The sequence below is a fragment of the Humulus lupulus genome, chromosome 5 (assembly GCF_963169125.1).
Source record: "Humulus lupulus chromosome 5, drHumLupu1.1, whole genome shotgun sequence".
In the NCBI taxonomy this organism is placed as follows: domain Eukaryota; kingdom Viridiplantae; phylum Streptophyta; class Magnoliopsida; order Rosales; family Cannabaceae; genus Humulus; species Humulus lupulus.
In genome coordinates, this window is record NC_084797.1 from 169090811 (window position 1) to 169108050 (window position 17240).

Here is a 17240-nt window from a genome sequence, read left to right on the forward strand (position 1 = left end):
TTTTAAAAAAATATAAGTAACGATAAAATCTTCTTTTATTGCTTCCACCTAAATTAAATATGGATCATCATATGCAAATTATACAAATATTTATCTATTGTTGATTATTAATTATAGTAAATGATTAGCATTTATATGTATGTACGTGCGCAATATGATATTTTCAAAAGCACAAAATCCTACTATTGGCATTTTTTCTATCATAATATATAGTATTATTATGATAAATATAATGTCTTTTTACAAGAAAAATATAAAAGACAGAGATTTCTATGAAAATTACACTAAAAATATTTTGTGTTTTTCTAGCATGGATTGGTTTTCATTACATCTTGCATTATATTAATGTGAATTTTGTGACTGGTTTTCTCGTTTCTGGAAATGTAATAATCGATCATTGTTATTCTTACTGCTACTTGCAGCAATGTAATGGAAACGTGCCAAAATGAGATGAACAGTTTATCTGAAACTATGGTGGACTTGATGTTCGGGTCACTCGGCTTAACCCAAGAAGATACTAAATATGTTAAGCCCAAAAAAGGGTGGAAGAATCCACATGGTCCACTTCAGTTGAACTCATACCCAGTTTGTCCGGATCCGACAAAAGCCATTGGCTTGGCTGCTCACACGGACACATCATTGCTCACTTTACTATACCAAAGCAACAGTACTATTGGCCTCCAAGTCTACAAGGAAGGGATGGGGTGGGTGTCAGTGCATCCACTCAAATATGCACTCATTGTCAATATTGGAGATTTGATGCAAATTTTGTCTAATGGACGTTTTAAGAGTGTGCTTCATCGTGCCGTTGTGAACAAGACACATCATCGAATTTCAATGGCAAACTTCTATGGCCCACCAAAAGATGTGACGATATCACCATTTATTCAACTCACTGATCTTCATCATCCGCCTCTATATCGTTCAGTGACATGGAACGAATATCTTGATATTAAGGCAACCCACTTTAATATGGCACTTGAGTTTATCAAGAATGATGTTGTTTAGGTCGTTCATTCATCTTGAAATTGTTGCACCCTTTCATCTCTTCGATCCTTCTTCCCTGTTTTTCAAACCTTAATAAAATTTGTGATCTTTTCTTTGGTCGCTTTTTCTTATGAGTGGTACAAGTTCAAATGATTTGTGGAATTTTATTTTTAACTGTTTTACATTCTAAAACATTTGGTATTTTAGATAAATATCACTAAATTTATTTATTTCACTTAAAAAATTTCAGAATTTTTATTTGTTGAAACAAAACCAACCATTATCAGATGTTTAATCAAACATAAATTTTCTTGTATGAAAAATACCTAATATTATGTAGGAAAATGTCTTCTTTTTTATAAATTTTATGATGAGAACCAATGTTTCCTAGAAAGTTCACAATAAGTGGAGACTTTGAACCCAAAAATTATGGTATAATTAAAAATTACGTACACATTGTGACTTTAGAAAGTAGGTGAAAACTAAACAAGAAAAATAATGAATTATCCATCATGTCTAGACACTACACCAAACACTCATTACCATAACACATCATTATAATAATTATAATAGTATTTAAAAAGAGTTATTGTATATGAGGCAAATTTCAGGCGGCAAGGTAAAAATTTCAGGCGCCAAATAGTTTTTTCTACCTTTCCTGTGTACCCATTTCCCCTATACTCAATTCTTCAATCTTTCTTTCTTTCTCTTCCTGGTCTCTCTCGGTCTTTCTCTCTCGTACTCTCTCGGTCTTTCCCGTAGACCTATCTCTCTTCTCTTCTCTTTCCACCTTCATTCTTTCACAGTCACTACCACCTCGACTCGGCAGCTGCCACCACCCTTCCTCTAGCTTCGACTAACTGCTAATTTATTCATTCGCCAAACCCGTTCGAATATAGACTTGACCACTTCACAGTGTTTTCTAGCTAAAACAAAAAGATGGGTGTAAAGAAATTCGTGAAGAAGGGTTTAGGAGAAATGGGGGTCAACGCCGGCGGTGGAGTTATCAATTGGTTCCCTGGTCACATGGCCGCAGCCTCCCGCGCCATTTGCGATCGACTCAAGCAAGCTGACCTTGTCGTTGAGGTCCGCGACGCTCGAATTCCCCTGTCGTCTGCCAACCAGGACCTTCAATCTCACCTCTCCGCCAAACGACGCATTATTGCTCTCAATAAGCAGGACCTTGCCAATCCCAATATCATGCCGGTAATCATTTTCATTTTTTATTTATTTATTTATTATCCATTATTGTTATTTCTGTTTATTGGACTTCATTTTTGTAGAAATGGGTTCGTCATTTTGAATCGTTCCAACAAGATTGTATTCCCATAAATGCACACAGTAAGACTTCTGTTAGGAAGGTAAGTAAGTTTTCTTCAATTTGTTCTTACTCCTTAATAGTGTTTTGCTTTCGTGTTCTGTTGATTTTAATGGGGTGTAATGTATATGCGTGTATGTACTGAAGCTTCTTGAGCTGGTGGAGTTTAAATTGAAGGAAGCGATATTGAAAGAGCCAACTCTGCTTGTTATGGTTGTTGGGGTTCCTAATGTTGGAAAATCTGCTTTGATCAAGGAGAAAACCGCAGGATAAGTCTAGTGTTCTATACGTTGAGGTAAATACCTTTTCTGTTTTTCCAGGAGTTGCAATTTCAATGGTTGATATCTTGAGGTTGCTACTTCTTGAATAGGCTTGGTAATGTTTATACTTGTCAAGATAAATTAAGTAGATGTGTGTAGGTTTTCTTTCATGCATTATAGCAGAATTTCCTTAAGAACTCCGTAAAACTGGAAATATAAAACGGTCTATTTTGTCTGAGGGTGTTGTTTTACAGGTCTACTATGTTAAAGTTCTAGAGAAAGGCGATACATATGAGGTTTTTATCTCCTTCACTTTTGAATGTTAAATTACGCTAGTTTATATGGGATGGGAGGGGGCTGGTGTGCAATTGCTCCTTTTCTAAGTATGGGTTCTTAATCAAAGTGTTGTTATTTGTGCTGCAGATAATTGAAAGAAGCTTGCCTAAAAAGCAAAAGGTGAAGAAAGATCCTTCTGTGATTGAGAGGGAGGAAATGGAGAAAATTGGAAAAGTATGGGTCAATATTGTAAGAAGAGACATGCCAAAGCATCATAGGAATTTTACAGCTTTTCATAGGAAGCAACTAATTGATGCCAAGAGGGTTTCAGAAAATTGTCAAAGAGAGGAAAGCAAACATTCTCTCTCTGAAGCATCTCATATTTCGATTTCTAGTAGCATTTTGGAAAGTAACTTTTAATTTTGTTATTGCGATCTTAGTGAGGCCTTTGTGCTATAGTGTAATATCCTGAAGCTATGCTTTATTTATCTATCATTATTTTCTTTACCAGGTGAAATTGAAAGTGAGTAGATCACTTAAATTGATGAAGGGTGCTCCGATTCGCACAAGGAAGATAGCTAGGGACATGCTGCTTTTCTGGAAGAGAGTGGATAAGGAGATGGTAACTTTCAATTTTTTTAATGGGAGTACATTGATTACAGTTAAAATATATTCTTGATTTGCCTTCAATTGTTCTAAAAAGTCATTGAAGAATTTTTCCAATGTCAACTATAAGCTGGACTGGAATTATTTATTTATTTATTATTTTTTTTTGCAGGCAGAATTGAGGAAAAAGGAGGAAAGAGAAGCTGCTGAAGCCCTAAGGAGTGAGCAGGAGCTTCGAGAAGCAAAGAGGCAACAACAAAGGCTGAATTTTCTTATTCAACAAATTGAGCTTTACAGCCACTTCATGCAGAACAAGTCGAGCACTCAGCCATCTGAAACTACACTTATGGGGGATGAGGAAACCAATGAACAAGAAGAGCATATTATCTCTGTTGATGCTGGGAAGGTTGAGGAAGATGATCCTGAAGAGGCTGAACTAAAGAAAGAGGCCTTGAAAGCTGCGCAAGATGCAGTTTCTAAGCAGAAAAAACTGACAAGTGCATTTGATAATGAATGTATGAAGCTGCGGCAAACTAGTGAACCTGAGGCTCCACAGGAGGTTGCAGGAGCTAGTAACATAGATCTACTCCATCCGTAAGTTTTGTTTTGATCTGTTTTTCTCAGATTTCTATTCTTGTTTAGAACAAATTAGTGGGGTAAAGTGTTTTTCTCAATTTGATATAATTTATGTTTCTAATTTTGCAGTTCCACCATGCCAGTGACATCAACTGTTCAAACACCACTGTTGTTTAGAGGCACCCTTAAAGAATATCAGCTGAAAGGTCTTCAGTGGCTGGTCAATTGTTATGAGCAGGTTGATAAATGCAACACATATTTAAATTATACATATAATTTCTCCTTTCTGTTTTTTATTTTTCTTCTTTTTCCGACTGTTTATTTGGGAAGTTTTGTCATTTGTAGGGTTTGAATGGCATTCTTGCTGATGAGATGGGCCTTGGAAAGACCATTCAGGCTATGGCATTTTTGGCTCATCTAGCGGAAGTAATTACTCAGCTTGGTGTCTGACTTTTCTTTGGTGTAACTTGGGATTCTAACTTTAATTTTTTAAATTTCTATTTTTAATTCAGGATAAAAATATATGGGGACCTTTTCTTGTTGTTGCTCCTGCATCTGTATTGAACAATTGGGCAGATGAAATTACCCGCTTTTACCCTGACTTGAAAACTCTTCCATATTGGGGTGGGCTTCAGGACTGTACAGTTCTGAGGAAAAAAATCAACCCGAAGACACTATACCGCAGGTAAGCATCTTTAGTTCTGTTGTATTTTCGAAGATCATTGGTGATTTGGTAAAAGAAGCATTTTGGCTTTCATTTGTCTTCTTGTGTCCTATTTGCATTTTAATTTCTAGTCAAGGGCTGAGATATTTTTCAATGTAATTACTTTTTCCTTCTCTTCCAGGGATGCTGGGTTTCACATTCTTATCACCAGCTATCAGCTACTTGTTTCTGATGAGAAGTACTTTCGGCGGGTGAAATGGCAATATATGGTGTTGGATGAAGCCCAAGCAATTAAAAGTTCAAACAGGTTTGATTCAAATCATTCATGTCAGTGTACTTTGTAGTTTGTGCTAACATTTAATTGTCATAATTGCAGCCAAGCAAGATAGATGCGCAGCCTTTAGAAAAGAGGAAATTTTTTTATTTCAATGGTGCCGATTGTTTTCTCCTTATCTGATAGTCTTAAGCTTGATTTTATTGTAAATTGATGTGCTTGGTTAAAGATTAACAATAGACATTTTATTGATTTGGAAGAAGGTTTAATGAAAGAAGTTATTCCTGTGAACTGTACGTTAGTGGTCATGTTGCTGAGGTGCTTGTGTCTTATCTTTATTTGGTTTACAAGCTATATAGTATATCTATCTTCCTGAATCCCTTTACTTTCTGAATGGTTGTTTTCTATTTTTAATTCTCTGTACTCATACTTTTTTGTTGTCTTGCTTGTGATTGGACAGTATAAGATGGAAGACACTGCTTAGTTTTAATTGCCGAAATAGGCTTCTGCTTACTGGCACTCCAATCCAAAATAATATGGCAGAGTTGTGGGCCTTACTACATTTCATTATGCCAACCTTATTTGATAGTCACGAACAGTTTAATGAGTGGTTTTCTAAAGGGTATGCCTAATTTTTTAAGTTTTCTGACATAACTGACAAATAGTTAAAATTTCCTATGCGCTATGTATTCTTATTAACTATATTTTATCACGTGCAGAATTGAGAGCCATGCAGAACATGGTGGTACTTTGAATGAGCACTAGCTTAACCGATTGGTAAGCATCTTTTATGCAACATTATTTTTATTTGAAACAAAACAGTACTACTGGTGTCTTTTTCATCAGGTCTTGTAAGTGCCATTGTGGTTTTGGACTGTCAAACAGTCAAAGACACTCTAACTGGTGTCTTTATTTTTTTAATTTTTTAATGAATTTTCTAAACTAAACTAAATTTTATGAATTATTCAGCTTATTTGGAGTTTGAACTATGAAAATCCATTAGATATTGTTGAAAATTTTTATTCAGCTTATTTTATAATATTTTGACATCAAATTAACTATGATTAATATGTGTATATTTTGACCTGATGGCTTTTCGAGAACAAGCTTTGAGGCTTATATTGGATTTAAGCAGTACTGTTATTACTTTGTTGGTGAGTCTCAATTTCTTTTACCTTTTGGTAGTTTGATGTTATAATTAGGATGTTCAAACTTGACTCAGGTAGTATATCTTTAACAGACTCAAGTCTCAAATGTTTTATAGCTCAAGAGAGTTACCTCTGGTCATACATGCAAATCATGGGAGTAAAAAATAGTGATGCACATCATGGCAAAGGTGGAAAGTTTGTTAAAGGTTAATTGAAGGGCCTTAACAATAATGAAAGGACACAGCCTTTTGAATGTGTTAATAGTTTACTTTTAAACAGATAAAAGAAACTTATTAATTTGTCCTTTTAAATTTAATCTGTAGATGGAGATCAATATCTATATGCTTCATTCCATGGCCTTTTGATTATTGTGTTCCATAAAGATAGTTTGATGGTCATATGCATCAGGAATATTAGAAAGATAAATCATTACCTTGTTTTTGGTTGTGAATTATTGGGAAATTAAACTAATTGTATTTTATACATGATATCTCTAATAACTTGGCACAGTATTTTGCAGCCCCATCAAAATGCACTTATACTACATGCATTTATGGATCTCTTTTGTTTGTTTGTTCGTGTTAATCTTTTCTCAGAGAAGGTAACTAAATTTGAAATTTTATTTTTTCTCTCTCTCTGTCTCTCTACAAATTTTATGGATCTCTTTTGATGATGCTACAAATGTACAACCTTTTGCATGCCATGTCAAGAGATGATCGAGATTGTGATTTTTATTATCGGTAATTTTTTATTTTTACAATTACATTTATTATTATTATCATCATTGTTTACAAATGCTTGATGGTCTGTGGGAATTGGTTGAGCTCGTGTTAATCTGCCGTATGAGATATACTCATATATAATAATGACAATCCTATAGGTTATGTATAATTCTTTTAAGCTTTCTTGTGATATGAAAGCTCAATGATCTTTTTCTACTAGAATATAAACTTTATTTCTTCTGCTTAAAAATGAAGAGCACATGTTTTTACAAATTGACACAACTATACATTGATGTTCTTAATATGATGGGTGATGACAAGTTTCTTTGTCTTCTTATTATATTTATATGTGCAATAATGTTTCCAACACGATTTAGAGTGTGTTGTTTCTTATTAATAAAAGTGAAGACAGTTGCGAATATATATGAATGAAAACACTCTTACTGGTGTAGGTGCACTACTGAATGAGTAAGCCTGTTTTGCCCAAGGTCTTTGTCATTGCAACAATATAGTTTAGATATGGTGGTGTTTCATGGACTATGCTAATACTAGCATTTACAAATCAGTTGCATCAGTACAGTTTGTTCTGGTATCTTTTTCCTGCTTATGACTCGTGAGCCTTAATTTTTTTTTCCTTTCTTTTTTTGATTACAGGCCGGTTCAATTTATAGACTCTTATGATCCACCATTAAAAGGGTTGCAAGAAGACCTAAATTTTGTGAGCCCGCGTATTGGAGAGGTTAATCCCATTCATTATATATGGTTTAAATCAGGACTGAGTTTTTATAATATTATAGATACTATAGCAATATTACCTGATATGCAAAAATATTGATGAAATTTTTCTTTGATATGCATAAAATCTTATTATAAACTCAAATACTATAGGCCACTCAAGGTTATCTCTAGTGGTTGGGTGTGTATGTGAGTGGTTGTACATATCTAAATGCTTTTGATCTTTTATGAAATCTGTCAAAGAATTTCAAGTTTTTATTATTCTATTAAGATTTTTCTTAGCATATCTCATAATTTAATTTGGGACTTTTTCCTTGCAGGCTTATGGTTTTGAAAATTAGTTCAAAATTTGAATTAAGACGATTTTGCCGCACTACTGGTGGTGCTGTTGCTATGGTAAGTCAGCTAGCATTTAATAGTACTCAATTTTTTTGAATTTTTTCCAAAATTCTCTAACAATATTCTTATTTGTGTTACAGTTAAAGCTTAGCAAGCCAAACCCAGATGACCTGGGATAGTTAAAGAAACAGGGTAATTTGTTTGTTTCCACTTTTGTTTTTTTTTTCCCTGTTTTTATTTGTCTTGTTTCCCATAACCTAACTCTAAACACATTTCCCACTTCCAACTTAGAAAGAAAGAGAAACTTTGGGAGAATAAGAGGAATAGCATGGGCTTCATAAAGGACCTCTAACAGCCATATTCACATTCTACTTGTTAATTTGGATGCCATACTTGATGCCCTGTTGGTTACCTATCACAGAGAGAATTTTGCCAAAGCTATTTACACATCAATGCTGTGTTTGTATTGGACTTTACAGAAAGGAATTAACCTTGCTAGGTCTTTAGAGAAGAAATAAATGGGGATAGGAGTTAGTACGAACTGTATGAATTGTTTCTTCACATTGGTTCTTCTTATGGAATATAGGGTGATAAATTAGTTAGTATGAATTGTCCTTTCCCTTTCTTTTTCTCCTGAGTTGCATAGGTCTGGTTTCCTGGTTTCCTTTACTTTCAATCTATCTATTTATATATATATATATAGATATAACATTGTATCTAGCATTGTTCCCTTTAGTTTATTCTTTTGTATATATATGGTTTTTATGCTGAGAATTAATTTTCGAAAGTTTAAATAGGATTGAATTTGGATACTAATCTTAATTTTGAGATTTTAATTCTTTTTTATATATATGTATGTATATATATTCAGAGGGTGATCCAAATATAGTCAAACATATTACTCTTCTTGAATTAGGTCCTACCAAATGTTAGTCTCTACCTCTTTATATTGGACCTTGGCATATCTTTAGTGTGTATCTATTTTGTTGGTATCAATCATGGCTCATAGTTTCATATCATAAGTGAACCTCATTGTTTGATATTGACGGGATGGATATGGCATAGTTTTACTTGCATTTGTTTCGTCATGCTTGACTTCAATTGGTGTATCCCCATGCTAAAACGTGAAAGTCTATTCATGTAAAATGAATCTAATTATAGATTGACTATGGCATTAAGTGCAAGGTTTCCATCATTATTAATGAGAAATTGTGCTGAGCACACAGCCTGGGACAAACTTGTCTGTATCCTTTATATGCTTTGGACCCCTTTTATGGTTTAATGGTTGTATGTAGACTGGCTATTCCTATATTTTTGGCAATCTTTACAACATTTTACTAAGGAATTTTAACTTATCCATGCAGGCCATACAGATTGGTGCCACTAAAGTACTGTCAATGCTGTTGATGACAACAGATTTCTTGCCACCATATTTTTCTGCAAGCAGCTTTGGTCTAGATGATAAACAGGTTTAGCGTGTTCGAGTTAATCCATTTTCTTTCCTGATCATTAATTTTTTTATTTGAACAACTGACCCATTGTTTCTCATTTAATATATTTTAATTAATACACCGTCTAGGTTGCTGATTTGAAATATTCTGTAAGCTTTATTCTACTAGAGCAATCTAAAGAAAATGAAGACTTATTTGTTGCTACTGTCAATCTTTTCACTGTTGCTGCTCGTTATTAGGTGTGCTACTTTTTGACATTTGTATATGTTTTCTGGTGTTAATAAGTGTATCACTCTTAAGTAATTTTCCGTTGTTTCATTTTGGGATTTCTCATTAACTGTTTATATTGAACTTTGTGTTCTATACAGCCTTCTTTTTTTATTGCTGTATTTGCCACCAAAGAGTTTATGGACGTCCAACCAGGTAATGCTAGTGATGGGAAGCTGCCAGCAATTGAGGTTTCCTCTGGGCCAGTAGAGTCTAAAAGTTCAAGCCTTGTAGATGCAGTAATTTGTTATGTTGTAAATTCTGACAGTCATATCAATAAGAATATTTTGTGTTGAAAGTAGTAACTTTTAACTATGTTGAATATTTAAGACTCCTTGAATACTTAAAGAATATTTTGTATGTTTTAAACTAATTTGTGGATTGTTAATACAATGTTGAATGTTTTTACTTTTTGTTATTTGAAAATTAAGTTTATTTGATGCTAGTATATATTAGAAAGTTAATTTAAATATATAAAAAAATTAAAATATAATAGTATAAATTAGTGTTATATAAATAAAATATATAATGAGAATTTAAACATATCTAAATATAACAATAATACGAAAATTGTGGTATAGTAAAGTGTAGTATAACACAAAAAATGTGTTATACTAAAGTGTAGTATAACACAAAAAAAGTGTTATAGTATCGACTATAAATAACATAATTCAACACTTATCTATATATTAAAATAACACAAAAATTGTGTTATCGTTGACAGTACAATAACACATCTGTATAACACTGATAAAGTGTTATGTAAAGTACCCTGACCTACGATAACATAGTCTGTCTTAACACATCAAAAAGTGTTATCGTAGGTTTTGATAACACATTTTTGGTGTTATTAAAAGCATTTTTTCTTGTAGTGAGATATGCTAATAATTACATGGATAATAAATGTTATATTCTAAAAAGTTTAGGATAATTTCTACTAATGACGTAATAGGGGCATCACATGAAACACTATTACAAAAAACATATTTTCGATCGAGTCACTAAGAAGTGTTGGTCATAGACTTTACTGATACTTTTTGCACGAAAGGACTACGGGTATTAGTCCCAACTGAATCAAAAAACATCATGTGTTGTAAGCCTATCCTTACAATAAAACTTTTTTTCCTCTCTCACTTATCCCTTCAGTTGCTCCCCACTCACCTTCTTTTCTTCTTCTCTTTCTTTTGGACAAAGTTTCTCACTCTCCCATTCTTTCTCTCTTGCAATTGTGGAAGCTCTTGTGGTTAATGACAGTGTGCAAAGAGTCACTACTACAAAAAATGGAATTTGCGTCAGTTTCTAACTGACACAATTGAGTTTTTGCGTTAGTTATATACGTGACGCGGAATCCCATGACGCAAACTAGGCTGTCATTTGCGTTAGTACTTAACCGTCACAAATACCAGATTTGTAGCAGGTCCCCACTGATGCAAATTCTAGGCATTTGCATCAGTGGGGAACTGCCAAAAATTTGGCATTTGTGACAGTTAGGCACGAACGCAAATGCTACATTACAAAAATAAAAAAATGTTACGCAAATACTGACCCAGCTCCTAGCCAGCCACCGTATGCGACCCCTGCTCCTAGCCACCCTCTTGAGCCCCATGACCCCAACCACTCCCACGACCCCAGCCACCCCCACGACCCTGACGAACACCACAACTATCACAACCCGAGCCCTAGGCTGTGGGAGGATTGTAATATCCATAACTTGGGTGGTCAAAGGTCAAACTTTGACCCTCGGTGGAAAATAGTCTTTATAAGTGATCATTTAATTTATATTAAATATTACTATAATTATAAGTCAAAACAATGGAATAACTCCTATCATTATATATGAAAATATTACGGATAAAAGTAGGATCATTTATCTTAATACATAGAACAATAATATCCCCACAGTTATGTAGTCACCAAATAGTTAAATTTAATAAGTCATAAAACGCCAAAATAATACTTAGCATCCACCATTCCTCATTTCTAACTATTACATAGCTAACTTAGATATACAGACCGATAGGTTCCAAATTAAATACATAATGTTCAAAAGATAGGACTATGGCGCTAAACACATTAGCTTCAGCAATAATTCACCTTATCCACAATTTGCGTCACTAGGATCTTGGAATGGGAGGGGGTGAGCTTATAAAGCCCAGTAGAGAGCAACTAATAACATAGGACTCAAAAGTTCAATAAAAACCCCTGCATGGTTAGCTTTTTTAAAACAAAACATACATCATCATGTATAAACCAAAATAGAGAGAAACCACAAATAATCATAAGAGCATAGCTACAAGTGCACATCACCCCGTCCACTAGATCCTTAGTTCTGATTACCCACCATAGAAAAATCGACATCCTAAACCTGGTAGCCGAATCTGATAACCACCACAAGGGGGAGGCTCAGAACACTTCCTGTATACAGATGCTAGGTCTTTACACCTACAGGTGAGTGGACACTTGATCTACCTATGATGATACAGAGACTAGGTCATGAAACAACAACATGAACCAATCATGATTACTATGGCTCTCATCGGTATAACCAAATGCAGGTAAACATGAAAAGAAAGAAACATATTCCCTTTTTATTTTAGAAAATTGGGCAGCATAACAACAGCATTTGTATAAAACCCAAAAATCATAACCTGCATAATTAAGTGAACAAAAGAATATATTTGGCACTCAGTGCCCTCAGAACAGAACAGAAAACATGCAGATTAAGTTTTCCATTTTTCAAACATTTTATAAATATCAAAATTGGAATATGTTTAATGCAATTCAATATGAGTAAAAAAAGTCCAATAGTCAAGTTGAGTCCCTACCTCTTAAGAATTTTCAATCCGAGCCCAAAACGACACTCCCAAGCTTAACGATTATCCTAGAGTGATTTAAATTGGATCTATATATCACGATATTCCTACGAGTATCAAATGAGCAAATGATTATCACTATTGAATTCTTTATTCAAAATCGTGTCCAACGACATATACTATGACTATATTTAAAATTTCAAGTTCTGAAACCTCACCCAAGCGGTGCACACTAGCAGTTGATAGCGGTACCGGAAACGTCAACGAATATATGCATGGCATATATCAAAACAATCCTCTCGAGTAGTACATCACAGAAGTATAGCTCCTTTGCCCAAATGACCTTCGGTGTCACCGGAAAATGCTTCCAAAGGGACGGAGATACCCAAAATCTCGCCGGAGAAAAATGGTAAGTTGACTGAAATGACTTAGTGGGCGATGTTCCTCCCTTCACACTGGTTCCAAAGGTGCCACCCACTCACCGAACGGAGGTCTGGGTTCACCAGAAAGCGCGGTCAAAGTTTTGACAACGAAACTTTGACTGCTCCGTTCGTGTGCGTCTTAAGTCTGATGGCCCTGAGATTTTGGGGATGGGGTTGTTGCTGGCCACTGGTGCTCCAGCTCCGACGCGTGGAGGAAAAAGGGAACTCCGGCAACGAATTTGTGGTACCCCGACGTGGGTTGTTGCAGAGAGAAAAAGAAGAAAAGAATAGAAGAAGAAGAAGAAGAAGAAGAAGAAGAAGAAGAAGAAGAAGAAGAAGAAGTGCTCGGGAAGAAAAAGGAAAAAGAAAGAAAAAGAAAAGAAAAGAAAAATCTGACTTATTTTTAAAACAAGTGGGTCCCACCACTTAAATAATATATATATATATATTCTTCTTTTTTTCCTGAGTCTTCACAACAACCACCACCAAGCACCTCCTGCAAAATGTAACCAAAGCAGAGAAAAAAAAAAAGAAACAAACCCCAACCCCCAACCCCCATCAAGAATAAAAAATCTACAAAAAAAAAACATGTATAAGCTTCATAAACATATTATATTCATCAATTTAACGTTAAATAAGATAAAAAAAAACTCACCAAAATGGGTAAAGTAAGTCGGAGGCGGCGCTGGTGTGGAGGGTTTTCGCGTAGAGAATTTTTTTAGAAGTTTTTAGGTCAAATGGAAATTGGGGACGAAGCTGTGTATTATTGGGGTCTAACAACGTTTGTGTCAATGCCTAACTGACGTTAATGGAAGGTTTGTGTCAGTGGGGCACTGACGCTAATGTCCCCGTTAACAGCGTCATATTGCCACTAACACAAATTTTCCCCATTAACGCCATCAGTGTTAGTACTGACGCAAATGCCCTTGCATTTGTGGCAGTGCCCAACTGACACAATTGCTCAATCTCGGTCAACGGCGTCAGTCAATTGCATTGACTGACGCGTTTGACTGACACAAAATGGGCATTTTCTCTTTCTTTTGGACAAAGTTTCTCACTCTCCCATTCTTTCTCACTTGCAATTGTGGAAGCTCTTGTGGTTAATGACAGTGGGTGTAAAGACAGTGATGAGTTCCCCGAAGTGGGTTGAGCTCTTCATGAACAAGTTCTTTGATCTGTAGAATTTTTTGTGTACAAGTCATGGGTGCATAGAAGAGTTGTGGGCGTGTGGATGAGCCATGGGTTCATCAAGTTCTCTTCTTCTCTTTTTCTCTATCACTACAAGAAAAAAGTATTCTAGCAGTGACATTATTAGTCGCGACAAGAAAGTGTCGTCGGTGATATTATCACTGCTAATTTTTTTTGATTCAAAAAGCTATCAGGATCGACATGATTAGTATTAGCGATACCTCGTTGCAACTAATAATGTAGCATGAACAATTGGCACCAAAATTGAAGAAGTGGGATAAGTTGGTGGCCACGTGGGTAAATAGGTATCAGCAGCAACGTGTTGCCCACGCAAAACTCACCCCATCTTCTTCCTTTTTGTCCAAATCCCCAAATTTGAAAACTCCCAAATCTCCAGTCCGAAAACTCCCAAATTTCCACTCCAAAAACTCCTCAATCCTCTCTTTCTCTCAGCGTGTAATTTTTTTTTAATGTTTTCCAAAAAAATGAGTTTTCTAAATATTTCTCAATTTTTTTATATTATTTTTCTCTCACACCTTCTCTCTCTCTCTCTCTCTCTGTGTCTTCCGGTGAACCAGCAGCTCTAGCTATCATCCAGGCTTCCCCGGACTAATAAACAAGTTTTAGACTTGCTTTATTGTGTCTTTTTAGGGAGTGTTTTAGTTAATTAGGTTTATTTTGATCTAATTTACACTTGTTTTGGTGTGTTTTTAGGTTTTGAAGGACTCGGGACACTTCAGAATGAAAAGAAGTGAAAATCGACAAAAAGAAGAAAATCAGGCAAAAATGGTATTTTGAAGCATATAACACGACCACGCCAGAGAGCAACGCAACCGCGATGGGTCTTTGGAAATGTAGTTTTCAGAAATTTTAATTAAGGGAAATTTGTTCTATTCACTTTGGGAAAAACACAGGGATGAGTACATAATTGCGATTTTCATAAGAAAAACACAGTTTATCATAGCCTAAGACCTAGAGCTAACGATTTAGAGCACTTGGGATAAGATTGGATCGATCTAGAGTGTTTCTTCTTTCTTTTATCTTTATTTTATGTTGTATTCTATGTTTATGGATTTGATTGTTATGAATATGAACTTAATATATTTCTAGGGTTTTTTGATAGAGTCTCTTGAAACTCTACTATGAATTAATGTAAAGTTTATGTTTTATTCTTCATTATTGAGATCTTATTAATTTACGCTCATTATTTGTGATTGATTGGCCATCTATTACATGATTTATATGAAATTGATTTAAAATCTAAAAAGTGAGATTTAAACATGCTATAATTGATTAGACATAGGTTTCGATATTGAATGAGAGTTTCTATATGGTTTGTGTATTTTATGAGTTTTCATGCTCAACGTTTCCTATATGTTGACTTTATCATAGGAGTGTAGAAAATTCTCACGTAGGTTGAATTTTATATATCTTAATCCGAATATAAAATGCTTTTGTAAACTTGCTATCTTGATTAGAATAACATTTGTAAATATTGCATTAACGAAATAGGAGAGTGGAAAGAAGACGAAATTAAATTCCCTAGTGTCTCATTCATTAGATAATTCTATTTAGCGTTATTTGTTTTGAGTTTATAGTTTATAATTATTTTCATTTCATAATTTTTATGTTTATGTTTTAGATTTCTTTTATAATCAATATTTTGTTAGCCAATTAGAAATAGGAAATTAATTGTTGATAATTAGTTATTCAATCTTTATGGGACGATACTCGTAATTATTGAATTATTTCTGAATTGTGATTACGTATACTTGCGTAGAAAAATTATCGAAACAAGCTTTTGGCGCCGTTGCTGGGGATTGAAAATTATTAGTATCAATATAATTAATTTTATTCTAATTTGGTTGTTTTTATATTTATAATTCTAACTTGGTTTGTGTCTTAAATCTCTTATCTCATGTAGTATTGGTTTATGTGACGTAGAAAGACATCGTAGATGTTACCGGTGAATCCTGAGATTGAGAGAACCTGTAGACAGAACCATAAGAATAAGAGGTTGAAGGCAATGATGGCTGCAAACCCAAGGAATGCAGTAAATAATGCCACCAATAATGTTGGAGGGGCAACGACTGCAAAAGCTTAAGATCAAGCCCAGGACCAAGACGCTCAAACTTTAAGAGATTATGTACTCCCCACTGTTACGGGAATGCATTCATGCATTAGACACCCTACAGTTGCTACAAATAATTTCAGGATTAAACTAGCAATATACAAATGGTCCAGTCCACCGTTCAATTTGGTGGTTTGCCTAATAAGGAACCAAACATGCACACTGCTAAATTCTGGAGCTATGTCCAACTTTTAAAATGAATGGGGTGAGTGACAATGCCATAAGGTTGAGGCTATTCCCATTCTTACTAAGGGAAAGAGCCAAGAGCTGGTTAAATTCACTACAGGCAACCTTTATTAGCACTTGGGAGGATTTAGCACAGAAATTCCTCACCAATTTCTTTCCTCCATCGAAAGTTGCAAGGTTGAGAGGGGAGATTAATAAATTCTTCCAGACTGACGAGGGAATCATTGTATGAAGCATGGGAGAGGTTCAAGGAATTACTGAGAAAGTGCCCTCATCACGACATTGAGAAGTGGATGTTTGTAATGACCCAAATTTCCTAATAAGGCTTATGACCATGATTAGGGGGCCAGGATGGCAAAATTTGGAATTTTGTGATTATAAAATATTTATGTGTATCATTATGTGATTATGTGAGTTATATTATAATATGAATTGATATGCATGTTTAGGTGTATTAAATATCCATGTGGGCCCATTTCTGTTTAATTGGATAATTTTCATAATTTGGCCGGTTATGAGTATATTTGGCATATATGTGGTATGTGCGTGGTATTTCATTATAATTTGGTTATGCTTGGGTTACTTAGCACGAGACATTCCTAGGAGGCAAGCCAGTGGAAAAGTCACAATGGGATCCATACTTGACTCGGAGTGAGTCAAGGGGTATTTAGCACATTACCGAGATATTGGGTAATGGGAATAAATATTTGATGATAAATTGGGAGTTAGTAAGATCAGGGGAAAATTTTGGGAATTTGGACTATTTTACCCCAGGGGCGTTTTAGGGATCATGAGCATTAGGATTTGCTTGAGGTTACTTAAGCTCGAAGTATCCTATCATAATTATAAAAGAACGTTTAGAACGTTCTCTCTCTCT

The 17240-nt window shown here is 34.7% G+C and overlaps 1 protein-coding gene, 1 long non-coding RNA gene, 1 other non-coding gene and 1 pseudogene across 3 annotated transcripts; 3 read left to right on the forward strand and 1 right to left on the reverse strand.

Annotated features, from left to right (window-relative positions):
* The first annotated feature begins 429 nt into the window (after nt 1-429).
* Nucleotides 430-1008, forward strand: LOC133779665 (gibberellin 3-beta-dioxygenase 3-like). The gene has a single exon (XM_062219598.1). The coding sequence runs from the start codon at nt 430-432 to the stop codon at nt 1006-1008; it is 579 nt and encodes a 192-aa protein (XP_062075582.1).
* Nucleotides 1009-2057: 1049 nt separating this feature from the next.
* Nucleotides 2058-2571, forward strand: LOC133777839 (uncharacterized). Its single transcript, XR_009868863.1, has 3 exons — nt 2058-2193; nt 2330-2348; nt 2453-2571. It is a non-coding gene; the product is annotated as an uncharacterized LOC133777839 (long non-coding RNA).
* A 143-nt stretch (nt 2572-2714) lies between these two features.
* Nucleotides 2715-10041, forward strand: LOC133779666 (chromatin-remodeling ATPase INO80-like; annotated as a pseudogene).
* Nucleotides 10042-16538: 6497 nt separating this feature from the next.
* On the reverse strand, nt 16539-16646 carry LOC133780920 (small nucleolar RNA R71). Its single transcript, XR_009869726.1, has one exon. It is a non-coding gene; the product is annotated as a small nucleolar RNA R71 (small nucleolar RNA).
* Between the last annotated feature and the right edge of the window lie 594 nt (nt 16647-17240).

Bases quoted from the DNA above. Each gene is read 5' to 3' on its own strand.
- LOC133779665 (XM_062219598.1), top strand. From the start codon at position 430: ATGGAAACGTGCCAAAATGAGATGAACAGTTTATCTGAAACTATGGTG.